We start from the raw sequence: 19,244 nt of genomic DNA on the forward strand, positions 1-19,244 counted from the left end.
ACCTTGATCTGCACCTTAAATGCTTAAACTGCAGGGTGCAGGAAGATGGGATTAGAAGGGGCACCTGGGTGTCCTTGAGCTTGCATGGACAAGATGGCCAAATAGTCTCCTTCTGTGCTGTAACTTTTCTATGGTTTCTAAAGGTGGTTAGCAGAATGAAAGAGCTCATTTTCTGTCCACCTAGACCTCAACCACTTCAACTATTCAGAAGTGGATTACAGCAACTCTCAGTAATTATTGTTTAAAAGTTTTTTGGTTGTAATTATTCTGGAGAGACGAGCATATGTTGCTGATGAAAATTATTTGCCATGCAAGGTTTGATACTTGTATGTTACAAAAAAAACATTTTTTTTCCCCCAGAGGAACAAATTCACAATGTTGGGTCAAACTTGCAAACATTTTCTTATTTCCAGCAAACAGCGGTTAGTCTCTGATTGTTGCAGTTACGTAAACACAGGCTTAGTTTAGGCCTATGGCCTGAATGTGTCACAGTTCTACCTCAGCAGTAGGTATTACATTGTGCAATCCATTTCTGTCCTTGTAATTCATGTTATCCCACTTGCTGAGTGCTCTTGCCATGGGAGGTATTTAAACAACAGCAAGAAAAAATAATATTATTACATAACACTTAATATGGAAAATCATTCCAAGGAGCTTTCACAGAGGTGTAATCAAAGCAAATATACTAAGGAAAGAAGGAATGACCAAAAACATGGCCAAAAGGGTGAATTTTAAGGAAGGCCTTCAGGGTGGAGAGGGAGTTGGAGAGGCAGAAGGGTTTTGGGTAGAGAATTATAAAGAATGGGGCTTAGGTGGCTTAAAGTATAATTACCAATGGTGAGACAAAGGAGGAGAATGCATAAGGCCACAATCGGAGGTGGTAGAGGGCTGTTGGAGGTGGGGAAAGCCCATAATATGATTTTTTTTTTACAAAATTCATTTACTGGATGTGGGCGTCGCTGATTAGGCCAGCATTTATTGCCCATCCCTCGTTGCCCTTCAGAAGGTAGTGGTGAGTTGCCGTCTTGAACTGTTGCAGCCCTTGAGGTGTAGGTACACCCACTGTTGTTAGAGAGGGAGTTCCAGGCTGTTGCCCCAGCGACAGTGAAAGAACGGCGATATATTTCCAAGTCAGGGTGGTGAGTGACTTGGAGGAGAACCTCCAGGTGGTGGGATTCCTAGGTATCTGCTGCTCTTGTCCAACCAGATGGTAGTGGTTGTGGGTTTGGAAGATGCTGTCTGAGAAATCTTGGTGAATTACTACAGTGCATCTTTTAGATGGTACACATGGCTACCACTGTTCGGCGGTGTTGGAGGGTTTGAATGTTTGTGGAAGGGGGAGCAATCAAGCGGGCTACTTTGTCCTGGATGATGTTATTGAATGTTGTTGGAGCTGCACTCATCTAGGCAAGTGGGGAGTATTCCATTACACTCCTGACTTGTGCCTTGTAGATGAGGGGTCAGGAGGTGAGTTACTTGCCGTAGGATTCCTAGCCTTTGACCTGCCCAGGTTGCCACAGTATTAACGTGCCAAGTCCAGTTCAGTTTCTGATCCATGGTAACCCCCAGGATGTTGATTGTGGAGGATTCAGCGATGGTAATGCCATTGAATGTCAAGGGGCGGTGGTTAGATCCTCTCTTGCAGCAGATGGCCATTGCCTGGCACTTGTGTAACAAATGTAACTTGCCACTTGTTAGCCCAAGCCTGAAAATTGTCCAGGCATTTGGACATGGACTGCTTCATTATATGAGGACTTGCGAATGGTGCTGAACATTGTGCAATCATCCGCAAACATTCCCACTTCTGACCTTATGATGGAAGGGAGGTCATTGATGAAGCAGCTGAAGATGGTTGGGCCTAGGATGCTACCCTGAGGAACGCCTGCAATATTGTACTGGAGCTGAGATGATTGATCTCCAACCACCATAACCATCTTCCTTTGTGCCAGGTATGACTCCAACCCTGAGTTTTCCCCCTGATTCTCATTAACTCCAGTTTAGCTAGGGCTCATTGATGCCATACTCAGTCAAATGCTGCCTTGATGTCAAGAGCAGTCATTCTCACCTCACCTCTGGCATTCAGCTCTTTTGTCCATGTTTGATCCAAGGCTGTAATGAGGTCAGGAGCTGAGTGACCCTGATAGAACCCAATTGAGCGTCTGTGAGCAGGTTGAGTAAGTGGCTGAGTAAGTGTCACTTGATAGCACTGTTGCTGACTCCTTCCATCACTTTGCTGATGATGGAGAGTAGACTGATAGGGCGAAAATTGGCTGAGTTGGATTTGTCCAGTTTCTTAGTATACAGGACACACCAGGACAATTTTCCACATTGCCAGATAGATGCCAGTGTTGTAGCTATGCTGGAACAGCTTGGCTAGGGGTGCGACAAGTTCCAGAGCACACGTCTTCAGTACTATTGCTGGGATATTGTCAGGGCAATAGACATTGTCAGTTGCAGTATCCAGTGCCTTCAGCTGTTTCTTGACATTACGTAGAGTAAATCGTATTGGCTAAAGACTGGCATCTGTGATGCTGGGGACCACGGATAAGGAAGTGATAGATCATCCACTTGGCACTTCTGGCTGAAGATTGTTGCAAATCCCTCCCTTGTTATGTGCTGGACTCCTCCATCATTGAGGATGGGGATATTTGTGGAGCCTCCTTCTCCAGTGAATTGTTTAATTGTCCACCACCATTCACGGCTGGATGTGGCTCGACTACAGATCTTTGATCTGATGCATTTGTTGTGGAATCGCTTAGCTCTGTCTATTACTTGCTGCTTATGCTGTTTTGCGGCACATAAGTGGTCCTCGCTTCACCAGGTTAACATCTCATTTTCCGGTATGCCTGAAGAGCTCCTGGCATGTCCTCAAGCACTCTTCATTGAACAGGGATTGATCTCCTGGCTTGGTGGTAGTGGTAGAGTGAAGGATATGGCAGACCATTCGGTTGCAGATTGTGGTTGAATACAATGCTGCTGCTATGGCACACAGTGCCTCATGGATGCCCAGTATTGAGTTGCTATATCTGTTCGAAGTCCATCCCATTTAGCTCGGTGGTAGTGCCACACAACACGATGGAGGGTATCCTCAATGTGAAGACAAGACTTTGCCGCCCCAAGGACTGTGCTGTGGTCACTTCTACCAATACTGCCATGGACAGGTGCATCTGCAGCAGGCAAATTGGTGAGGATGAGGTCAAGTATGTTTTTCCTCTTGTTGGTTCCCTCACCACTAGCTGCAATCCCAGTAGCAGCTATGTCCTTTCGGACCCGGACAGCTCGGTCTGTGGTGGTACTACCAAGCCACTCTTGGTGATGGACATTGAAGTCCCCCACCCTCAGTGCTTTGTTCAAGTGGTGTTCAACATGGAGGACTACTGATTCATCAGCCGATGGTGGCCCGGACGTGGTAATCAGTAGGAGGTTTCCTTACCCACGTTTAACCTGAAGCCATGAGACTTCATGGGGTCCAGAGTCAATGTTGAGCACTCCCAGAGCAACTTCCTCCCCACTGTATACCACTGTGCCGGCACCTCTGCTGGGTCTGTCCTGCCGGTGAGACAGGACATACCCAGGAATGGTGATAGTGGTGGCTGCGACATTTTGTCTGTACGGTATGATTCTGTGGGCATGACTATGTCAGGTTGTTGTGTAACTAGTCTATGAGATAGCTCACCCAACTTTGGCACAAGCCCCCAGATGTTAGTGAGGAGGATTTCAAAGTGTCGGCTAGGGCTGGGTTTGCTGTTGTTGTTTCCAGTGCCTGGTTCGATGTCGGGTGGTCTGTCTGGTTTCAGAGGGATTCTCTGCAAACTGGCGCAATGTCCGCTACCCGGCGCCAAAAACGGCACGGATCACTCCGGCGTCGGGCCCCCCCAAACATCGCTAATTCTCCAGCCCTGAATGGGCTAGCAGTGGCGTGACGCCATTTGCGATGGCTGACCCGAAGTGACGACTCAAAAGACCCGCTGCTCCCCCCACCCGACCAGAAGACCTGACTGGATGGCTGCCCGCCGCGCAACCCCGAGGTTCAAGGACCGCGCTCCTGGACGCAGTGGAGCAGAAAAGGGAGGCCCTGTACCCCGGACACGGCCGCAGGGTCGCCCCATGCCTCAGCTGGCGTCTGTGGAGGGAGGTGGCAGAGGCCGTCAGCGCTGTGGCTCTGACACCACGGACAGGCACCCAGTGCCACAAGAAGGAGAACGATCTCATCAGAGCAGCCAGGGTGAGCCCCCTCCCTGCCCGATATCCATATCCCCCTCCCCCATATCCTCAATATCCCTCCTCCCCCATATACCCCCTCCCCCATATCCCCCTCCCAATATCTCCCCCCTCCCCCATATCTCCCCCCTCCCCATATCTCCCCCCTCCCCCATATCTCCCCCCTCCCCCATATATCCTCCCTCCCCCATATATCCTCCCTCCCCCATATATCCTCCCTCCCCCATATATCCCCCCTCCCCCATATATCCCCCCCTCCCCCATATATTCCCCCCTCCCCCATATATTCCCCCCTCCCCCATATATTCCCCCCTCCCCCATATATCCCCCCTCCCCCATATATCCCCCCTCCCCCATATCCCCCAGGTGAACCTAACCCTAACCGCTGCAATATACGCGCAACCGATGGCGTGCATTCATATACCTGTCTAACACTGTTGCCATTTACCCCTGCCACCCACCCACCCCCACAGGAGAAGCGTGCACACAACAATAGGGAGCATGAGAGGGCTGGAGGGTGCCCAGCTGATGAGAGGCCACTCACCGTTCATGAGGAAAGGGCTCTGGAACTGGCTGGCGGACCTGAGGACCGGGAGGTTGCCGATGCAGAGGTCCGGGGCCCACCAGCAAGTGAGCCACCGACAGCCCAACCCATATCCCCCCTCCCTCCCCCATATCAGCTGATCACCGCCTGCGTGTCAAACCATGCATGCTTCATTGTGTATCGCAGGAGCAAATGTCGAGGCACCCGTCCCCGCAGATGCCGACTGCCCGCAGGATGCCCCACGGAGACCACGGGAGACGGAGAGACCTGGAGCAACAGGGAGACGACGCCCGCAGAATGCCCCTCGGCGACCACGGGAGACGGAGAGACCTGGAGTAACAGGGAGACAATGCCCCCGTCTCGTGCGGGTGCGGCGACGCAGGCGTGTGCCACCCAGCGACGAAGGGGGCAGCCACAGGCCCCCGTCGCAGCCGAGCCACGAAACCACACCCAGGAAACCCCTGCCCAGGACACCCCTGCCCAGGACACCCCTGCCCAGGAAACCGAAATACAGGACAGTGACACAGAGTGGATGGGTGGAGACGAACCGCCACCCCAAAGTACCATGGACTCAACGACACAATGCCACTGCTGTCTCTAATACACTCCGCCATCGCAGAGACGCTCACCTCGGTTGGGCACTTTAGTGATGAGGCGTCTGGTACACTCACTGGTGCGCACAACACAGCCGTACCGGTACAGCAGGTGGAGGGAGGAGCAGCAGAGGGGCCAGGAGGTCGGAGGGCAGCCCGGTGCAAGCAAACATCTGCCGCCCAGATGGATCCCGGGTTCCTGGAGTTACCACACCCACCCATAGCTCCGATGCAACCACCAAACCTGGGACGAGCGAAGAGGGTGACGGCCAGCTTGTAGCTGCTGCAGTCGCAGGTGGAGGAATGCACCCGTGTCCAGGAGCTGGGAGTGGTGCCGGTCATGCGTGCCACCCAGGCCAACACCGCACGGGTGGCGTCTGCGGTGGAGGTAATGGGTGCGACGGTGTCAGGCATGGGGAGCAGTTTGCGAGGTCTGGGGCTTTCCGTGAAGGCGGCGGGTGTGGCCCAGGACATGGCTGCCCTCTCACAGGAAGCCATGAGCCACACCCAGCAGCATGTGGCAGAGGCGCTCAACGCCATGGCCCTGTCTCAGCAGGCCATCGCTGAGGGCATTGGCGCCATTGCCCATGTGCTAACCGGCGTCGCACACTCACAGACAGGGATGGGCAACTCCCTGAGCTCCATGGCTGCAAACCTGCAGACCCTTGTCGATACCAGCACGGGCCTCCAGGACTGGCAGCGGCAGGTGTCGGAGGGGCGTCAGATGGCCAGTCCGTTCGCATCCCCGACTCATGTAGAGGCCCGGGGGCCATCGGGCACCCCAAGGGAGGAGGAGGTGCTGGGGCCCGTCCCGGGTCCCCCTGTAGGGGAGGTCCCTGAACACCGTTACACCTCGGACTCCCCCCCTCCCCCCCCCTCCGTCCCAGGTGTATCGGGTGGGCAACGGGCCGGACAGGTTGGCAGCTCGCCATCCCAGTCGCCCGGGCCGCAGCCTGGCCCATCTAGGCCAGGACGCCCCAGGAAACGGCCGCCAAAGGGATCCCGAGTCAGAGGGCAGGAATCTCAGGAGTCCACCTCCAGTTCTGCTGTACCGTCTGGGGAACCACCTAGGTGTAGTCAAAGGGCCCGTAAAGCCAAACAATTAGACACTGAGTGAGTTGGCACGAGTGCAGGGCACAGATGAGTTTTAGGGGCTAGGGCACGTGTATGCACTGTTTTTGTTATTAAAATCAATGTTACACCTACAGAAGCTGCCTTTGTGCTCTGTGTGGGGGTGTCATGTACGTTGAGCGCCAGTGTGTGTGTGAGGGGTGGTCTTACGTCAGCATCAGGTGAGTCTTCCCCCGGGCCTCCCTCACCATCCCCCTGGGCAGTGGACGGGACCGTGCGCTGCAGTGTCACAGCCGCATGCAAGGATGGTCCGGGTGGATGGTGGTACTGTGGCCATGGGTCAGACATCTTCCAACAATGTGGAGCCAGGAGCTCATCGCAGAGCGGGTTGTCATCATCCTCCATGGCCTGCAATAGACACGCTTCCACCGGCGACTGTGTGAGCCCGGCCCGATGTGCCGCAGGTGGATCTGCAATGGAGGGGTGGTGTGCATGCGGGTCGGGTGGGTGTGGTTGGTGGGGGGGGTGTGGGTGGGCGGTGTTCGGGTGTTGCCATGGTGTGCGGTATGTGGCCATACTCGCCGATTCCCGCGCCCCCTAGTCAGTGAAGCAGGTGTCCGTCAGCCTGTCCCGTGCCCGCTGGCCCAGCCGGTAACGGTGGACAGCCACCCGCCCATGTCTAGCCCGTCTGCCCTGACCATTGCCCCCATCCCCCTCATCTGGGGAGGACTACGCCTCTTCCTGCTGCTCCTCCACTCCGCCCTCCTCTGCCTGCTGCACATCGCCCGTCTGCTGGGCTATGTTGTGCAGGATGCAGCACACCACAATGATGCGGCCGACCCTATCTGACGGATAGGTCCAGGCACCTGAAATGCATTTTGAGCACGCCAAAGCACCTCTCCATCACACCCCTCGACGCTGCATGGGCATCATTGTAGTGGTTCCCCGCGACATTCTGTGGCCTCCGTATAGGCGTCATCAGCCACGACCGCAACGGGTAACCCCTGTCGTCCAGCAACCAGCCCCTCAGCCGGGGGTGGCGTCCCTCTTACATGCCGGGGATGTAAGACCGCGACCACATGTATGAGTCATGTACACTTCCCGGGTACCAGGCGCAGACGTGCAGGATAATCATGCGGTGATCGCAGACCACCTGGTTTTCATGGAATAGGTCCCCTTCCTATTGGGGAACACGGCCCTGTTATCTTCAGGTGGCCAAACGGCGACGTGCATCCCATCGATCGCGCCCTGGACCACGGGAAACCCGGCCACGGCAGAAAAGCCCAATGCCCGGGCAGCCTGGCTGGCCCGGTCCACAGGGAAGCGGATGTAGTGGTCCACAATGGCATATAGGGCGTCTGTCACTGTCCGGATGCACCGGTGCACCGATGTCTGCGAGATGCCGGACAGGTCCCCACCTGGCGCCTGGAATGACCCCGTGGCATAAAAGTTCAGGGCCACCGTAACCTTGACGGGCACTGGGAGAGGGTGTCCCCCCCCGTGCCACGCGGTGCTAGGTGTGCCAGCAGGTGGCAGATGTGTGCCACGGTTTCCCCGGCTCATCCGGAGTCTCCTGCATTCCCAATCCATGAGGTCCTGGTACGTCAGCCGGGGCCGGTACACACGGGGCCTCCTCGGGTGCCTCCGTTGCCGTGGCGCCGCGGCGTTCTCCTCCCCCTCCTCGTGTTCCTCCTCCACTACGTGCTCCTCCTCGTCCTGTCGGGCGGGTGTCCCTCCAACCGGGCGGCCGCCGCCTGCCCCTCTGCGGTAGCCTGCGCCGCCTCTCTGGCATGCTCCTCCTCCTCCAGGGCAACATGGAGAATAGCGGCTGCCGCCATGGTGGCCAAAATCGCTTGCTAATCAAAAAACATGATGGCCTGCGGTGGGGGGGGGCGGGGGGGGGGGGGGGGGGGGGGGGGGGGGGGGGGGGGAACGACGACATGTCATCATTGCCCGTACCCCCCCTCATCCCAGCCAGGTGGCATGGACCACATGGGCGCGACTGTTGGAGGATGGCACCTGGCCAGGCGGACAAACTCCCTTGCCCTCGCCAGCACTCATCCCCACGTCCCCCTCCCCAGCACTCCTCCCCCCCCCCCCCCCCCCCCATCCCCGTCCCTGGCACTCACCCCGTCCCCGGCACTCAACCCCCCCCCCCCCCTTTCCCATCCCTGGCACGTCCCCCTCCCCGGCACCCACCCCCCCTCGCTGGAACTCATCCCCCTATCCCACTCCCCGGCATGCACCACCACCGTCGGCGGCACGCACCCCACCGTCCCCGGCACTCACCCCCCTTCCCCGGCACTCACCCCCCCCCCCCCCCCCCCCCGTCCCTGTCTCCCCGGCACTCCCCCGAAGCGCCCCCCCCTGCCCGCACACTCACACCTCTCCCCCACACACACAGACTACGGCCACGCCATCATGTCTCCTGTGGCCATCCCCCCAGGCCATGACCTACCTCCATGCTGGACGGCGTCAACCATCAGCACTGGTTGACGCCGTTCAAAAGGTGTTTTGATTTACGCCGACGGCTCTCGGTCCATCCGGACGGGAGAATATGGGCAGCCCCGGAGTCCATTGTCTCGCTCCCGCCCCTGCCATTCTCCGAGGCGGGCGGCCTTCGGAGAATTCGGCAGGTGCGGGATTTACGCCGCCGCCCCCCCCCCCCCCCCCCCAGCGATTCTCCGACCCGGTGGGGGGTCGGAGAATCGCGCCCCCTTCCTTTTTTGTGTTTTCGTAACGGTTGAATTCAACTGAGTGGCTTGATAGGGCATTCAAGAGTCAACCACATTGCTGTGGGTCTAGAGTCACAGGTAGGCCGGACTAGGTAAGGATGTCAGATTTCCTTCCTTAAAGGACATTAGTGAACCAGATAGATTTTTACGACAATCGACAATGGTTTCATGGTTATCATTAGACTTTTTATTTTAGATATTTTATTGAGTTTAAATTCTATCACCTGGGGTGGCGGGATTCAAACCCGGGTCCCCAGATCACTTTCTTGAGTCTCTGGATAACCACTATGCCACCCCCTCCCCAAATATGTAAATCTTCAATTGGAGGCACTTGGGAGCCAGCTTAAATTAGTGAAGATTGAGGCTGTGGGCTAACGGAACTTGGTGCAAGGTCAAATGTAGGCAACACAGTTTTGAATGAGCTAATTTATGGAAAGTGGAAGAAGGGATGCTAACCAGGAGATCATTGAAAGAGTCGAGTCTGGAGGTGGTCCTCTGAATCAAAAGGCTCAAGAGGGTGAACAGGGTGAAATGGGATAACATACCACAGTCACAGAGAATGTCATATTAAATATGTCCGTACAAAATATTATCATTCAAGGTGAAGGACTGTGAGAGCAATAAACTTCAACAATTCTATTTTTTAAATCTACTTGACTTACAGAAAGATCTTGTTTGCAATTTCACAAAAATCTGTGTGTGGATATGTGAATATCTCCCATTGTTGTATTCGGACACAGTTGGATTGGGGAAAAAGTAAAATGAACACTATGGAGTTTCGGAACATTCTCTAATGAGAAAGCAACTGGGACAATGCAGAATGAGGTTTATTCTGTATCGCTATTCCCAGAATTAGGTAAAAAGTTCAACCCCATAGTCTCGTTGTGAGTACAGAAAATATCAAATTTAACATGGACTTTCCCAATTTAGTTTTCTCAAAGTGATGATTGGTCACTAAAATATCACCTGTGATCCACAAAAAAACAGCAACCAGAATTCTGTGATAATTTGTTATTCTTATTGAACCATACACTGCTTTTTTGTTAACCTATTGGGATATATATGTCACAGTTCAGCCACCAGACACAAGTAACAATGGTATGCCAGAAAGTGTACACGGAGAAACAGCAACTGCGGGAACAACCAATACAGCGACCACTGTCTCAGCAGCATGCACTGGAGCAGTGACCACCGTTACACAATCCACCCCAACTCCAGGTCCTTCATTGCAGGTAAGAAAATAAAATTATTCTGTTTTGACTGGTGCAACAATGAGCATTGTTTTTAATCTTCAACCTACAAGAGAAAGTTTAGTGTGCCTTAGTGTGCTGCCCAATCTCTTGGATTTAACAATCCATGCAGCAAGGCTTTGTGTTTGCAGGGGAGCTTTTGCACACTTACCACATGCGCAACAAGACCTGGGAAATATTGAGGCTTGGACTGACGAGTAACATTTGCACCACACAAGTACCAGGCAAAGACCATCTTCAACTCAAGAGGATTTAGCCACCTTCCCATGATAGTCAATGGCAATACCTTTACAAAATCTCCAACCACCAACATCCTTGTGGGGTCATCATTGACCAGAAACTCAAGTAGACCAGCCATATAAATGCCATGGCTACTAGAGCAGCTCAGAGGCTGGGTGTTTTCCAGCAATTGATACCTCCAAGCTTCTTCACTATCTACAAGGTACAAGTCAAGAGTATGATGGAATACTTTCCACGTTCTTGGATGGGTCCAGGTGCAACAGCACTCTTGTGTCCTAACACGTGACAAAGCAATCCACTTGATTAGCAGCCCACCTATGAGTTCAAACAATCCCCTCAACCACAAATAAGGTGGCTGCAGTATAATATCAATAAGATGTACTGCACAAGTCACCAAAGTTTCATCAGGCACATCTCCCAAACTTGAAATCTCTACCATCTAGACCACAACGCATATCAGAACACCTCTCCAGTTCTCCTGTCAAATCCTGATGGGCATATTTTATCACTGGATAAAAATCCTGGCATTTTCTACTTCATGGTATTATAGCAGTACTGTATCATAGGAACTACAAGACAAACCTGCATCTTCTCAAGGAAATCTAGGGATAACTGTAAATGCAAGACAATTAAGCAATGCCCATATCCTGACAAAGAAAAGAAAGTCCGGTTTGGGTAAGTTTGTTATCAAAAATAAACACAAGTGAGCTCTTCTCGAGACTTCTGGTGGCGGCTATGAAGGAGTAAGTCGCACATTTGGTGGCTCCCGCTCTGGTCGGACTTTTGGACCTTTTCCCCAAATTTTTTAACGGACTTAAATTGTAGAACGGATGTTAGTGGCAATTCTCTACTGAATTCCCACTTTGGTGCATGGCGAAAAGGACTAGAAGTGTTCGTAAGGGCATAAACAAGAAGACGGAGAAGACTTGGACTGTAGTTGCGGAGGGGCGAACCTCTGGCTTGTCGACCCAGCAGTCTATGGAGCAGCTGATGCAAGTCATCCAGGGGGGCTTTGCTACGCAGAAACGGGACTGCTTGGACCTGATAAAAGCGTCAATTGAGCGGTTGGAGCTCAGGTTGGACACCCAGGATCGGGCGATCCAGAAGGTGGAGAAGGCGCTGGCTGAGCAGGAGGCGCATCAGACTGCGGTGGAGCTGGAGGTGGGGATGCTGAGGGACCAGCAAAAGAAGCTTCTGGAAAAGATGGAGGACCTAGAGAATAGGTCCTGCCGGCAGAACCTAAGAATTGTCAGGCTCCCGGAGGTGTCCGAAGGAACGTTCGCTGGCGTATACGTCGCAAGCATGTTTGAGAAGCTGCTGGGGGATGGGGCATTCTCCCGGCCCTTGGAGGTGGATAGGGCTCATAAGCACCTGCGAAGAAGCCGCGAATGGGAGACCCCCCCCCCCCCAGGGCTATGGTGGTGAGATTCCACAGGTTCTCGGATAAGGAGCGTATTCTACAATGGGCCAAGCAGACACGGAGCTGTAAGTGGGACAATAGCATCCTGCGGGTTTACCAAGACCTGAGTGTGGAGGTGGCCAGGAGGAGAGCAGGCTTCAATCAGATCAGGGCGATCCTTTTCAAGAAAAGGTGAAGTTTGGACTGTTATACCCAGCCCGTCTCTGGGTCACGCATGAGGATCAGCACTTCTACTTTGAGTCTCCTGAGGACGCGTTGGACTTTGCAAGAAAGAAAGGGCTGACGAATGACAGAGAACTTTTGAATTTGGCTGCAACGTTCGTGTTTCTGTTTTCTCGGTTTTGTTTCTCTGTTTTTGTAAAAGGTTTCTCATTTTGCTTGGAACCAGCAGTAGAGCTGAGTGAGTTTAGGTTTTCATTTGCACTGTTGGGAGATGGAGGTGTGTTAGTTTTGATCTTGGTGTTTTTTGGTTGGGCAATTGTTTGATGTCAAAGTTTGTTTGCATGAGTGGGGGTGGGTGGGTGGGGAGGGAACAATAGGTGGGAGACTATCTGGCGCCGGGGATAGGGGCCACCAAGCTAGCTGGGCGAGCTAGCTCTCGGAAGCGCAGTGGGGGGGTGTGTGCATATGTTTGATTTAGGAAAGGGATTGGGTTACAGGGTGTTATTGCTGGGGGGGGGAAGGGGTGGTGAATGTTCTTCTGGCGAGGGAGGGACTTGGGCTGAGGGACAGAGAAGGGGCGGGGGCTGCCTGGGGATGGACCGGTGGAGGCGCGGATCACGGGCTGGTGGCGGGCCTAAAAAAGGGGATGAGCCCCCCAACTAGGCTGATCACCTGGAATGTTTGAGGGTTAAATGGGCCGGTCAAAAGGGCACGTGTGTTCGAGCATTTTAGGGGATTGAAGGCGGACGTGGTAATGTTGCAGGAGACGCACCTTAAGGTAAAGGAACAGGTTAGACTGAGGAAAGGCTGGGTCAGTCAGGTGTTTCATTCGGGACTAGATTCAAAGACTAGAGGGGTCGCGATCCTGACCAATAAGCGGTTGGTGTTTGAGGCGGGTAGAATAGTCTCGGACGTGGGAGGTCGGTATGTTATGGTCAGTGGGAAACTGGAGGGGGTGCAGGTGGTATTAGTGAATGTATATGCACCAAATTGGGATGATGTGGAGGTTATAAAGAGGATGCTGGGGAAGATACCGACCTGGACTCGCACAGGTTGATCATGGGAGGGGACTTCAATACAGTTATGGACCCGGGCGTGGACCGGTCAATCTCGAAAACGGGTAGGGTGGCAGCAATGGCAAAGGAACTAAGAGGGTTCATGGAGGGGGTGGATCCATGGAGGTTCGGGCAGCCGGGGGAGAAGGAGTTCTCTACTCTCATGTGCATGAAGTGTACTCCCGGTTTGATTCTTTTGAGCAGGGTCTTTCTGGCTGGAGTAGTGGATACGGGGTATTCGGCGATTACAATCTCAGACCATGCTCTGCACTCGGTTGACCTGCAGGTTAGTAAAGACAGTAATCAGCGCCTGCACTGGAGGTTGGATGTGGGACTTTTGGCGGATGAAGGGGTGGGCGAGCGGCTGAGGAAATGCATTCAGAGCTACCTGCAGGTCAATGACACAGGGGAAACTTCGGCTGCGGTGGTTTGGGAAGCACTGAAGGCGGTGGTAAGGAGGGAGCTGATCTCGATCCGTGCTCATAGGGAGAAGGTTGACAGGGCAGAGACGGACAGACTGGTAAAGGAGATTGTTATAACCTGCCTACTTACCATTGGCTGGGGACTAATGACAATCCCACAATCCTGTGGGAGTATAAGCTTCCCCAATGAGGGGGGCGGAGAAACCATTAGTAAACTCCTAGTATAAATAAAGCTGGCCAGTTCAGGAACCAGCAGGAAGGAGTGTGCAGCAAGGGAAGTTGCTGCTGCTGTTATATATATATATATATATGTTATTGTAAATAAATGTTAGTACTTTGTATCCTTAAAACTCGTGCTGGATTCTTCGTGGCCCTCACAAAACTGGCGACGTAGGTTAAAGTGAATAGCTGTCTACACTGCTGAAGCCACCTCCCTGGATTTTTGTTGGATACAGGTTGGAAGTTGTTTTCTATTATACCATGCCTCTGTACGGACGTTTGGATGGTTTTGATGCTGCGCTGGAAAGCTGGAACCAGTACACACAACGGATGCGTTACTATTTCCGGGCAAATATCACTGAAAACGAGCGCCAGGTGGTCATATTGCTCACTGCCTGCGCCCCGCATACGTTTGGGGTGATTAGGAGCCTTTCGTACCAGCTGCGCCGGACACCAAAACGTTTGATGAACTTGTGAATATAGTGGGGCAACATTTTAACCCAACCCCGTCCACGATAGTCCAGCGTTACCGGTTTAATACCGCTGAGAGGACCCCTGGAGAATCCCTTGCCGATTTTCTATCCAGGCTACGCAGGATTGCGGAGTATTGTGACTATGGTGAGACCTTGTCAGAAATGTTACTTTTCAACAGGCCATTCAAATAGTATTGTCCCGAGAGAGCGCAGAACAAGGAGTGCAGGAGCCACAGGGAATGGAAGTGCATGCCTTGGGGCGCAACCCATTCCGTCCGAAAACGTCCCCCCGCACTCATGCGGTACCTTGGGCGAGGCAACGTCCGGACCAACGCCAGTGGCCGTCGGACATTCCTCCCGAAGGGAGCCTTCTCCAGAACCAATGGATGAGGAGCCATGTCCGTGTCAGACTTGTAGGCGCCGACCCCGTCACGGACGGCGGTCCTGGGGGCGCCAGAGGCGCCGTCGTTCCGATCGAAACTGGGACCAGCCCAGGGGCTGAAACTGGGACCAGCCCAGGGGCCGTACCTTCCATGTGGATGAACCTGCGGCGACTACTCCTGAGCACGTGGAGACGGAGGACGACTGCCTGCAGCTGCGTTGTGTGGCAGCTCCCCGTGTGGCCCCCATTAAGGTGACAGTACGGGTCAATGGCCACCTGCTTGAGATGGAGTTGGACACTGGCGCAGTGGTCTCCGTGATCGCCCAGAGGACATTCGACCGCATCAAGCAGGGTATACAGACCCTTACATTAACCGACTCACAGGCCAGGTTGGCCACCTACACGGGGGAAACACTGGACATTGCAGGAACTACAATGACGTTGTTTATGTACGCCAGGAGGGGCGTTTCCTACTTATCGTGGTGCGCGGCCATGGGCCCAGCCTATTGGGTCGGGACTGGTTGCGCCATTTGCGGTTGCAATGGCAGCACATCCTCCAAACAGTTTCTGAAGGGTTGACTGAGGTGCTAGGACGATACCCAGATGTATTCCAGCCTGGTTTGGGGAAAATAAAAGGGGCTGTAGCCCCTATCCAAGTCGAACCAGGAGCCACGCCGCGCTATTTCCAGGCGCGCCCAGTGCCTTACGCCTTGCTTGAGAAGGTAGAAGGGGAGCTCACTCGTTTGGAGAGTTTGGGTATTATCAGGCCCGTCTGTTTTGCTGACTGGGCAGCACCAATTGTACCTGTAATGAAGCCAGATGCCACAGTTCACTTGAGTGGCGACTATAAACTTAGTGAATACGGCTTCCCGACTCGACCGATATCCCATGCCTCGCATAGAGGATCTCTACGCGAAGCTTGCAGGTGGACTCTCGTTCACAAAATTAGATATGAGTCACGCCTACCTGCAGTTGGAGCTGGACCCTGCCTCCCGACCATATGTAACGATTAATACACACCGGGGCCTGTATGAATATACACGGTTGCCCTTTGGAGTATCCTCTGCCTGTGCAATTTTTCAACGTGTTATGGAGGGCATTTTGAGAGGTTTACCACGTGTTGCTGTCTACTTAGATGACGTTTTGATTACAGGGACGTCGGAGCAGGAACATTTGGAAATTCTGGAGGCTGTCCTTAGACGCCTTTCGGAGGCTGGAGTCCGTTTACGTCACACAAAGTGCGTATTTCAGGCAAAGGAAGTAGTCTACCTAGGTTATCGGGTGGACTGCGAAGGTTTGCACCCCGTCGCAGAGAAGGTGCGTGCAATTCAACATGCCCCCGCCCCGACTGACACTTCACATCTTTGTTCTTTTCTCGGTCTCGTAAACTATTACGGGAAGTTCCTCCCCAATCTGGCAACTACGCTGGCCCCTTTGCACCTTCTGCTAAAGAAAAATCACACCTGGGTTTGGGGTCAGCCGCAAGAAACCGCTTTCCGCGGGTAAAGCAACAATTGTCGTTGTCTGGGTTACTAACCCACTATGATCCTGGAAAGCCTTTGCTCGTCACACGTGATGCATCCCCGTATGGTATTGGGGCCGTCCTGTCCCACAAGATGGAGTACGGGGCCGAGCGACCGATAGCTTTCGCCTCCCGCACATTGACTGCAGCGGAGAAAAAGTACGCGCAGATCGAGAAGGAGGGCCTGGCAGTGGTTTTTGCGGTGAAACACTTCCACCAGTACGTGTATGGCCGCAATTTCACTATCCTGACTGATCATAAGCCTCTGCTGGGACTTTTCAGAGAGGATAAGCCAATATCGCCCATTGCTTCCGCACGGATCCAGCGCTGGGCTTTGTTGCTTGCTGCATACGAGTATTCTCTGGAGCACAAACCAGGTACGCAGATAGCAAATGCCGACGCACTGAGCTGATTGCCTTTATCGACCGGCCCCATGTCGACCCCCACGACCGGTGAGGTGGTTGCAACCCTAAATTTTATGGACACCTTGCCTGTCACGGCATCACAGATCCGTGAGTGGACCCAGACGGAGCTAGTCCTGTCAAAGGTTCGGCACATAGTCCTGTATGGTGGGCAGCATAGACAGCTCCCAGGCAAGTTGCGGGCATTTTCCTCCAAGCTGTCAGAATTGATTGTCCCAGAAAAAGGCCAGGAGCTGATACTAGCAGACTTGCACAATGGGCATCCAGGTGTGACCAAAATGAAAATGTTGGCCCGGAGTTATGTCTGGTGGCCAGGCCTCGACACCGACATTGAGAAGGTGGCCCAAAACTGCTCCATTTGCCAGGAGCATCAGAAGCTTCCGCCGGCCGCGCCCCTACATCACTGGGAATGGCCAGGGCGGCCTTGGGCACGCTTGCATGCAGATTTCGCAGGCCCTTTTCAAGGATCCATGTTCCTTCTATTAATTGACGCCCAGTCTAAATGGCTAGAGGTGCATAAGATGCAGGGGACAACGTCCTGCGCAACAATTGAAAAGATGCATTTGTCGTTTAGTACGCATGGCCTCCCCGAGGTGCTGAACACGGATAACGGCTCCATTCACGAGTGAGGAGTTTGCGAGGTTCACGAAGATGAACGGCATACGCCATATCCGCACTGCCCCTTACCACCCGGCTTCAAAGGGGTTGGCAGAGCGCGCAGTGCAGACATTCAAAAGAGGCCTAAAGAAGCAGTCTTCCGGATCAATGGACACGAGACTGGCTCGCTTTTTGTTTACTTATAGGACCATCCCCCATGCGGTGACTGGGGTAGCTCCCGCAGAACTCCTAATGGGCCGGAGACTTCGCACCCGCCTTAGTATGGTTTTCCCGGACATTGGCGCAAAAGTATGCCGCACACAAGAACGGCAGGGACAGGGATTTTCTCGGCATCAGCCGATTCGGCAGTTTGCGCCCGGTGACCCAGTGTTCATTCGGAATTTTGCTGGTGGTGCCCAATGGGTTCCTGGTGTAATCTTTCGCCAAACGGGTCCTATATCTTACCAAGTGCAAGCCCAGGGTCATCTCCAGCGCAAACATGTAGACCACGTTCGGTCCAGAAGACTATCCCCTCAAAAGATTCCCCGCCCCCGGAGCTCATTTCTACAGCCGCAGAGACCAGAAACAAGGGAAGGTAGCCCTCACAATCTTCCACTGGTGCCTCACTCGAAGCCTGCGCAGGTCGTTACGGAACTGAATGGAGATAGAGACGTTGACATGACGGAGGCAGCAGACTCTGACTCCGAGATGGAGACACAGGATGCATCAGAGGGGGAATCCTCGGGTCCATGGGCCGTGGATGTACAACCGTTGCGCTGTTCATCACGGAAGCGCCGGTCTCCGTCTCGTTACACGCTGCCTGATCCAGCGTCACGTGCAAATGGTGTCCGGCCTGCGGCCAAACGAGTCCGACGCCCTCCTTCGCCAGGGTCTTCGGTGGATTCCTTGGACTTTGTGGGGGAGGGATGTTATAACCTGCCTACTTACCATTGGCTGGGGACTAATGACAATCCCACAATCCTGTGGGAATATGAGCTTCCCCAATGAGGGGGGCGGAGAAACCATTAGTAAACTCCTAGTATAAATAAAGCTGGCCAGTTCAGGATCCAACAGGAAGGAGTGTGCAGCAAGGGAAGTTGCTGCTGCTTTTATATATGTTATTGTAAATAAATGTTATTACTTTGTATCCTTAAAACTCGTGCTGGATTCTTCGTGGCCCTCACAAAAGAGATATTACAGATCGATAGGAGGTATGCGGAGACCCCAGAGGCAGGGTTCCCGAGGGAACAGCGGAGGCTGCAGGTGGCATTTAGCTTGCTGACCACAGGGAGGGCGGGGGAGCAGCTAAGAAAGGCCAGTGGGGTGATTTATGAACATGGGGAGAAGGCCAGTAGAATGCTTGCACAGCAGCTTAGGAAGAGGGAAGCAGCATGGGAGATAGGGAAAATAAAGGACGGTGAGGGGAACCTGGTTGGTGATTCGGTAGGGGTGAATAAGGCGTTTAGAGATTTTTACAGCAGGCTGTACAAATCGGAACCCACTACGAGGCCGGAGGGGATGAGGCGCTTCTTGGAGGGGCTGAATTTCCCAACGGAGAATGGGTAGAAGGGCTGGGGGCCCCAATTGGGCTGGAAGAGATAGTGGAGGGCTTGAAGGCCATGCAGGCGGGTAAGGCCCCAGGCCCGGACAGGTACCTAGTGAAGTTTTATAAAAAGTTCTCGGGATACTGGGACCGGTGTTGTTGAGGATGTTCAATGAGGCAAGGGAAAGAGGGGTGCTGCCCCCGACGATGTCACAGGCAATGATTTCGCTTATTCTTAAGTGGGACAAGAACCCGGAGCTGTGTGGGTCCTACAGGCCGATCTCCCTGCTGAATGTGGATGCCAAGTTGCTGGCCAAAATCTTGTCCTCCAAGATTGAGGACTGTTTTCCGGACGTTATTGGGGAGGACCAGA

The 19,244-nt window shown here is 53.6% G+C and overlaps 1 protein-coding gene and 1 long non-coding RNA gene across 4 annotated transcripts in view; one reads left to right on the forward strand and one right to left on the reverse strand.

The window, feature by feature from the left end:
* The window catches only part of LOC140396396 (host cell factor 1-like), a 126,689-nt gene that overhangs the window by 77,420 nt on the left and 30,025 nt on the right, over positions 1 to 19,244 (forward strand). For all 3 annotated transcript variants that reach the window (XM_072484981.1, XM_072484982.1, XM_072484983.1), the window contains exon 17: positions 10,236 to 10,396. In XM_072484981.1, coding sequence (XP_072341082.1) covers positions 10,236 to 10,396 — 161 coding nt within the window. The remainder of the gene's footprint in view (positions 1 to 10,235; positions 10,397 to 19,244) is intronic.
* Positions 1 to 19,244, reverse strand: part of LOC140396397 (uncharacterized) — a 110,475-nt gene that overhangs the window by 23,365 nt on the left and 67,866 nt on the right. The window lies entirely within an intron of this gene.

This window comes from Scyliorhinus torazame, chromosome 19 (genome assembly GCF_047496885.1).
Source record: "Scyliorhinus torazame isolate Kashiwa2021f chromosome 19, sScyTor2.1, whole genome shotgun sequence".
Taxonomy (NCBI): Eukaryota; Metazoa; Chordata; class Chondrichthyes; order Carcharhiniformes; family Scyliorhinidae; genus Scyliorhinus; species Scyliorhinus torazame.